The following is an 8,651-nucleotide window of genomic DNA, read 5'->3' as shown; positions in this document are numbered from 1 at the left end:
AGCTAGTCCTGTTGGGCAGGGACAAGGTCTCTATCCCCGGCAGCCTGGGTACACCTGTGTGTGCTGGGGGGGGGAAGGCATGCAAATAGGCTGAGAGAGGGAGTGGAAAGCTAGCTGCTGATTGGCTGGAGGGAGAGGCTGTCCGGTTAGTTAGGGCACAACACTGCAGGTTACTTACTGGCAGGTGAGGAGATTCAGGTGTGTTCGGTCTAAGTGCAGAGGATACAAAGCAACGAGCTAGGAGAGCGATTTTGGGCAACAGCTATTCTCTAGCATAGTTTTTGTGGGGGGTTCTCTACAGTACCTGAGCATGCAGGGCCATTGGGTTGTGCTAGCTCTTTGCTGGCTAGGGCAGCTGTGTGTGGGTAAGTGGTATCTGTCTGCCTGTAATCTTTCCCACTGAGATTTAAGTCCTTCTCACTTTTTGGTCTGTGATCACAAACAATTAACTGTTTTTATTTCCCCTTTTTTAATTTAAAGGCTTTAGGTGTCTTCCCCCTATCCGCTGGGTTTTGGGGGAAGAGCTGGGATGATCAGGGATTGTAAATCTGTATTTAAATTGCTTTGCTTCAAGTGATAAAGCAGTCCCAAGCAAACTGAGTCTTGTCTTTCTTCTGAGTTAGTCTGGTGTTTGAAGTAGTAGGGAAACTGGGGGAGGGGGGCAGAGTGAGAAGCGTCACCAGACTCAGCCTTGAGTATAAAGCTTTTTGCAGGGGTTGTTGCTTATACTACCCTGGAAGACTTGGGGATGGGGTGAGGTGGGAGAGTCTAGTACTAATCCCTACTTGCATGTGTGTGTGCTTTTTTTTTTCTCTATTTCAAGACCATATTTTCAGTATTGCTCTAATCTCAAACTGCTTTTTTCCCCCTTCTAATTCAGGAGACCTAGAGACTGAATGTACCCTCTTCTGTTCCTCTGCTCAGGGCTTGCTGAAATTGTTCTCTATTCCCACTAGGGAGGATATAATAGATCTTCCCATGAGTTCCTTACTAGCACTAACTGTATCCAGAGGTTGCAAGAAGTGACTGTATTGCTTGTGGCTTTGCTCTCTTTCCAGAAAGAAGAGTGGGGTGTGAAAGGGATGGAGCATGACTCAGAAGTATTCCCAGTACAGGGTCCAAAGCCATGTTTTATTTGAAAGGGTCTTATTATTTAAACATTGTAGTTATGTCTGAGGGAGGAGGGGAAACTGATTAAATATTACACTTCTATTTCCTGTTTCTTCTAGCTCAGAATTTGAGGCCTCAGATTGCAAACCCCAAACTTGCTACAAACAATCCTACCCTTACTACAATTGCTCTAGAGAAACCTTTCTGTATGTTTGATGATTCACTGTCTCCAGGTAGCTCCTATATGGTCTACTTGTATGCAATGGCTGACTCTGGTAAGTATCTGGCTTTATTTCCTTTCTTTTTCCTTTCTCTCCCCTGCCCTCTTTGAAACTACATAATGTAATTCTTTAAAACTCGATGACCTCCACTTCTGGTGGCAGTGTGTGTGTGACAAGTGCCCACTTGTAATTGGAAGCCAGGGCAAAGAGAACAAGGGCTAAAGTACATATAGAACAAAAGCCAGTTCCTCAGAGAGTGTAAAGTGGTATACCTCTATTAGCTTTAATGGAGCCCTGCTGATCTATACCAGTAGATGGTCTGTTCCCTGTTCTCTGCTAGGACTGGTCTTAACAAAAACTTTAGTTCTAGCACTTCAGCATAACAATGAAGTGGGCTGATATTATATTGCCTATGGCTGACTGGTCAGCATAGACAAGAACCAAGCATGTTGACTATTGTCCACTAGTCATGGGTGCTCTAACTACTAATGTTGTACATGACTGGTCCTTGTCTGTTCTGATCAACTCAGCATCAGGTGAGTTAACTGGACTGCTCAAACATGAGTACACTTTCTAATGAGGGGAAAAGATGAGGTGACTTCCTGGTGAGGGTAGTAAAAAGGATGCTTGGATTGCTGCTTCTTCCAACTTTGCTGTTAAAGGATGCAAACTGTAGGGGCAGTCAATTTAGCAACACTTGAGTGCTAAGTGGACGTCAGCAGAGCCAAGTTAATATCAGGAGGCTCGAGTCTAGGCGAAGAAGGATGAGCCTTCAAAGAATAGGTCTCAAAGTAGCAGTCATGTTAGTCTGTATTCACAAAAAGAAAAGGAGTACTTGTGGCATCTTAGAGACTAACAAATTTATTTGAGCATAAGCCATCCGATGAAGTGAGCTGTAGCTCACAAAAGCTTATGCTCAAATAAATTTGTTAGTCTCTAAGTGCCACAAGTACTCCTTTTCTTCCTTCAAAGAATGTATGTTGAGTACAAATAGTAGGCTCAGCTAAGCCATGTAACAGCTTAGCAACTATAGCTGTGTCAGTAACAAGGTTCTTTCTCTCCTTAAGTCAGACACAGGAAATGAGACCTTGTGTAAGTCTGACAGTAACAAACTAATAGCCCAGGAAATTCAATTAGCTGGCAGGCATATCCCTGGCTCCCATGGCTTACTGCATTCTGGAAGGATGGATGTGGAGATGCTTCCTTTCTACTAAAGAACTTTAACTCTGAATATTTGAGAACTCCTGAAACAGACTCAACTGTCCTGGGTAGCCGTGAATGTGCTGGTATTATAGGATGTCTTAGTACTAAAACACAACTGTGTCTCATAATGGCTCCAGGCTTCTACCTGTAGAAGTTTTTTTTTTTATAAAGACTTTCCTGACATGTGGCTTGTCTCAAAATATTCCACCTTGAAAGCTATCTGTTATGAAACTCCTCTCAAACTATTCTATCCCTTTTACATACAGTAAATTCCATAGCGTGCACTCCATAAATAAAACACATGCACAGCTACAAAGGAAGAACTTCTGCTTGGAGGAATTGCATTCAGCCATTGAAATGAGGAAACCTTTCCTGGCTACTTGTTGAACTGGGACAATTTCTTTAAAGTTTTGTCTCTGCCTTGGAAAGCAGCATGTTTCATCATGCTAAGGTACCCCATACGGTGAGGGGAAGCATTACTGACATGGATTTAACTTCCTCAGAACACTGTGTACATTGTCTAGACTGGGAGTACTTGGCTTATTCCCTGCCATCAGAGGAACATACTCTGCCTTGATAATGTGCAGAGATCCTCTACTGAATATTTGAGAAGGTAACCCTGATAGGTGTGAGGCTTGATTAGTGCCACATTATTACTAATGTCTGACATGTGAATTTTTTTTCTGGGATTACATTATGGGGTAGATGAAACTTGCCCATGAACTACCACAATACTACTTCATGGTGACTTGTGGGGGTGGGGACTGGTTGGCAAATTTAAATGCATTACGACATATCCAAATGCTTAAAGCTGGGCCTTAGTGTGGCTGCACTCTCAGTACTGACTGTCCCTGGCGGGCAGGAGAGGGCTGGGGTGAGTAAAGGCCAGACTATTGCCTTACACTATTTGAAATATTTGGGGGAGGGTTTGTCTCAGCTGCCTCTCCCTCCTGCAGGGATAAGTCCTGCCCCTGCTCCTTGGTACATTCACCAGTGGGTGTGGGGTGGGGCTAGTTATGAAGAGCAGCTGCATGACATGAGAAGAGGAGCAGCGGCATTTTGTGTCAGCCTCAGCACGGTGAGGGGAGAGGATGAAGTAGTGGGTTTCCCAAAGATGCCTGCTAAGGAGAAGCTTGGCCCTGGGGTGGGGAGGGATTCTGTTCCATCCCCACATACTATGCTGTCAGTAGGGGCTGCTCCTCAGTTCTTGTGGTGGGGGACACCTACAGAGGCAGGAATGAGAGAGCATTTGTACCCACTAAAAGTGGCAGAGGCTCAAATACAAGTGTGTTTGTGGGAGTGCAGCAGCAGAGCTTGTTGGGCTGGTCCCTGCCCCTTCCTGATTGCTGTAGTGTTGACAGCTGGCCCTCTGTGTGCCTCCTGAGAGTCCTTTGATCTAATGCTAGGAAGGACATACAGAGCCTCTGTATGTGAGTGAAAATACCTACAGCCCTCTTGCTTCAAGGCATTCACCCATCCCACCCAGAAGTGGAGCACAGAAGGCTGGGGTAGCCACACAGACCCAAACACCCACTGGGAAGGACACCTACAGGAGCCACTATTGGCTTGTCACTTGAGGGATGACTTGGTTTAATTAACCAGCCTTCCAAGCTTCCTCAGCTGTCCGCTGCTGTCCCTTTTCAGGCTGTCTGGGGGCAATACACCCTGACAACTTACTCCACTCTGAAGCGGAGCAGCCCACAGAGGCACTCCCTCTTTCCCAAGGCCGTCTTGTCAGATGGCTACAGGAGCCATTGGGGAGATAGGACCACAGTTGCTTCTTACATCTCTTGTGGTGGAGGCAAACAAGGCCTCTAAAAGTAAACTGATTCATGGCTTGGTGGGACAGGAGAACAGGTGCTACAGAAAGTGCTTTCCTCCCACCACCAGTGCTGGTCTTGGGTCTATCTCTTCTGGCCTCTGCTGTGGCTGCTGTTAGTGATGTAGCAGGGAAGTTGGGGGCTGGGGCAAAGGAAAGGGTCTGTTGGGCCCCTAAAAGTTAAAATTGAACATGGTGGGTCTGTTCGGGTACTTCCTTTTGACAAAGCTGAGGGTTCAGTGTTGAGTGGGTGGATGGGAAGGGCACTTGTAACAAACGTTATGCTGAAATATCCAATCTATCTTGCAGCAAGCACTGTAAGCTCAGCTGTGATTGACAATAGCAGTAAACCTCTCAACACCACTTTCCAAGACACCAACGGAGGACAACTTGGACCTTACAGGGCTGCATTGTTTAATGTGCCCAATTGTGCATCACCCCCCATGCTAGCTGATGTTGTAAATCTGAAAAAAGTTTCAGATGTCTTGAAACAATACCTCTTCAGAGTGGGAGATGATGTGACTTGTTTATATGACCCAAACTTCCCTGGTGCCTGTAACCCACCTCTTGCTGAGGATACAACATACAGGTATAGTTCGCAATTTTCTTTTGGATAGGGGTGTCCTTGCACTTGGCACTAAGGTTAACTTGGTATGAAACTAACTGGCAAGCTGCACTAATTGATCATAGTGAAACTGTTCCTTTCAACTGCAGGAACAGAGCCGTCACTGCTCCATTAAGGATGGCTCTGAGTAGAGCCAAACGCAAAGATAACCTTCACTGCCCCACCCTTGCTTAAGCCCTTCAGGGCTAGTGGTGTGTCTGGGCTGAAACTAAATTAAATGGCTACCTTTCTCAAAGTTAGTGTGAGATCCTTAATCCTTGTCTTAACTGGCTCTTGTAGAAGCTATTGAATGTCTCTGACTCAGTGCCTGCAGAGCTCTTATTCTCATCTGCTCTAGTATAATACACCAGCTGGTAACCTGACTGTCTCTTCCATGCTTTCCTGTAGCAGGGGAGCCCTGCAGCACCCAGTCTTTGGACACCATCCCAGAAACTTAGTGTAGATCATACTGAATTTAACTAGGAGACACTACTGTTGGAAGATTGTCAACACCTAGCACAGTTAACAAGCACACAAGAACAAACTGAAAAACTTAATGTGACAGGTGGGGGAGGATTTTGTACTAACTCTCCTCTGTTGCCCCTCTAAAACTTCTGGACTAGCCAGCCAGCCACCCCTGATTGCCTGTCTCTTTTTATATGTATCTCTAACAAAGATGTTACATAGTCTTCATTTTTTGGCAGCTACTGGATTGGTTTATGTGCCAGATTGTCAAAACATTTGCTAGAATGATTAACCTGCCTGTCTCTGCTTCCAGGTTTAAGTACCTCTTAGTAGATGTGGTTGCAGGTGTTGTGAAAGACCAAACTCTCTGGTCTGACCCAATGAAAACCAGTAGGGGTAAGTACCTCATACCAAGGTCAACTGCTCCCTCTTGGGGAAGAAATAAATATTGTGACACAGTTCCTGCTCTACCTTGATGGGTCTCGCACTTATTGGCAGATTTGCTCGCCTTGGAGCTTCACGGCAGCCCTCAGCTTGGCCGTTTTTTCTGAACCCATAGTCCAAGTCGACGACTCCCGTGTCTGACCAGGAGTTGGGAGGATTTGGGGGGGAACCCGGGCCCGACCTCTACTCTGGGTTCCAGCCCAGGGCCCTGTGGAATGCAGCTGTCTAGAGTGCCTCCTGGAACAGCTGTGTGACAGCTACAACTCCCTGGGCTACTTCCCCTTGGCCTCCTCCCAGCCCCTTCTTTATCCTCACCACAGGACCTTCCTCCTGGTGTCTGATAATGCTTGTACTCCTCAGTCCGCGTTCTCACTCTCAGCTCCTAGTGCCTCTTGCTCCCAGCTCCTCACATGCACACCACAAATTGAAGTGAGCTCCTTTTTAAAACCCAGGTGCTCTGATTAGCCTGCCTTAATTGATTCTAGCAGCTTCTTGATTGGCTGCAGGTGTTCTAATCAGCCTGTCTTAATTGTCTCCAGAAGGTTCCTGATTATTCTGGAACCTTCCCTGTTACCTTTCCCAGGGAAAAGGGACCTATTGAGCCTGGGCTAATATATCTTTTGCTTCAACAAAAAAAAATTACTCTCCTATAGCCATCTGGCCCGACCCTGTCACAATATGCTTTAGGACATTTAGTCATTTTCTGCCAAGATGCTGGCTAAAGAGAAATTCCAGTCCTCTGACCAAAAAAGCTTTAATAAAGCTTAAGTGGTGGAGGTAACTTTGGAATACTACTCCTCCCCTGATGCTCTCAGGACAAAAAGCCTCAGGACAAAAAGCCCAATTGTGACAGACGGGTTTTTTTTGTTTGTGTAGTGGTTTGAGCTGAGGTCTGGATTCTATTTCTGCCTCTGCTGCAGTCACTAGATAGATAAATCACTTAACCTCTCTATCCCTCTATTTAAAGTGTAATATAGGGAAATATACCCAGGGCTATTTTTGAGGCTTAAACTAATTCTGTAAAAGACTTCAAGATTTCAAATGAAGGATGTTGAAATGCCAAGAAAAGTAGTACATGGACTTCAAAAGTAACACCAGATACTATGGGGTGGGGAAGGCTTGAGCCATTAACTTCCCTAGTTTATGCTGTTTAGTCACTCTTTCTGGTCTCTTGGCACCTCTAAATATGTACAGTCATTTTTTTCTTCATCCCACCTCTCCTAGTAAAACAGCCTTCAACAATTGATACCTGGCCTGGGCGAAGGAGTGGAGGAATGATTGTCATCACATCAGTCTTAAGCACTCTTATGTTCCTTCTAGTTGTTGGATTTCTTGCCTCCATATTCTTCTTTGTCATGTAAGTTATCGTTACACTTCACAGTCTGCAGAACTAATCACCACCAAGTATCTAACCAATCAAATGATTGGTCTGACCCCTCATTATGAATGTCTCAAGCTGGGAATTATAGCTTCTCAGCTAGTGTAATAAACAAGTGTTGTTAGGGAGACTAAAATCAAGAGCACAGGTGTCTCAACCTTCTGGTCTGCACCTAAAAGCAGCATCTTCCCCTGAGAGGTAGGGTCATGACAACAGACCAAGAAAGCTAGTGACCTGTCCCTCCTACACACTAAATCACACTGTTTTACTAGAACCTTGGCCTTAGTGCTCACTTGACTTAAGTGGGTGCAGCACAATAAGTCATGGAGTTGCACTTGCTTACAGTCTGAATGTGGTCTTGCTATGAGAACATGGGAATAACTTCCAGTGTCTTGAACTGGGTACAAGGTTCTAAAGGGAGGCTGGGGAGTTGACTTACTGACCTGGAATATAGACCAAATGCTGCACCTGCTAAGGATGGTTACTTGGGCATTGGATCTTCCTGCCTCCCAAGAGATGCTAATGACAACTGTCACTCTGCAATGAGTAAAAATTTGAGTAGACTCCTGTCAGACTCATTAGAGGGGAGAAAACTAGTAATCAAGGATCAACTTAGGCCCTGTGAGGCTTAGGGGAATGAACTCTTTAGGTAACTCTAACTTACATAGGGGGTAGCTTAAAAACCTTGACATTGCAACTGTTCTTCCAATGGGGGGGGGAGGGGGGATATCTCATTCTTAGAACTTCTGTCTTAAAGTCCTGCATGCCATGTACTTGCATGCCATGAATCCTGCCTGACTTTTGGACTAAACAGTATAGGATTAAGTCCTAGATGAAATAACTGAAGAGAAACAACCATCTAAAAAAAGATGGGTAGGTTTTTATGAAGCTTGGTGATAAGTGTTGCTTTAATTTTTTCAAATCAGTTGTGTGACTGGCCTATAGCTTAAGAAACCTCCATCAGAATTAAAAGCTCTTTCTCTTCAAGCAGGGCAGCAGGAGAGGCATCCACAGAGACCACACACGAGTCTCTGACTACCCAGCAGGGTGTACCAAGATCTCAGGGCAGCTCTGAGGGAGTGAACCAGTGAGTCTTGAGGGAAAGAAGAGTCCATTACCATGGCTGAACGTCAACTGAACACCTACAAATGTACTAATATTAAAGAATTGCCCTTTTCTACTGAACTCTGAATAGGTCACGTTGATTAGATACTCAAGTTCAGTAACTGAAGGTGAATGACACAGGTGTTCTAAACATACAGTGTTCTTTCAACTCCCAGAGAATAGCACCACTATCTTCATTTGGCTGCAGTCACAGATTATGGCACCAAGTAATCTTGTCATTAGGCTCATGGCACTTCTATCCTACAGTTAACCCATTTTTTGGTTGCATACTTCCAAAAATGA

The 8,651-nt window shown here is 45.0% G+C and overlaps 1 protein-coding gene across 1 annotated transcript; it reads left to right on the top strand.

Annotated features, from left to right (window-relative positions):
- The first annotated feature begins 310 nt into the window (after positions 1–310).
- Positions 311–8,335, top strand: UPK3A (uroplakin 3A). The gene is made up of 6 exons (XM_077807445.1): positions 311–365; positions 1,230–1,385; positions 4,663–4,942; positions 5,736–5,818; positions 7,091–7,223; positions 8,233–8,335. The coding sequence occupies exons 1-6, from the start codon at positions 311–313 to the stop codon at positions 8,333–8,335; spliced, it is 810 nt and encodes a 269-aa protein (XP_077663571.1).
- Positions 8,336–8,651: the final 316 nt, after the last annotated feature.

The sequence above is a fragment of the Eretmochelys imbricata genome, chromosome 1 (assembly GCF_965152235.1).
Source record: "Eretmochelys imbricata isolate rEreImb1 chromosome 1, rEreImb1.hap1, whole genome shotgun sequence".
Taxonomy (NCBI): domain Eukaryota; kingdom Metazoa; phylum Chordata; order Testudines; family Cheloniidae; genus Eretmochelys; species Eretmochelys imbricata.
The sequence above is the reverse complement of the archived record's forward strand: the minus strand, read 5'-3'. Positions and strand labels throughout refer to the sequence as shown.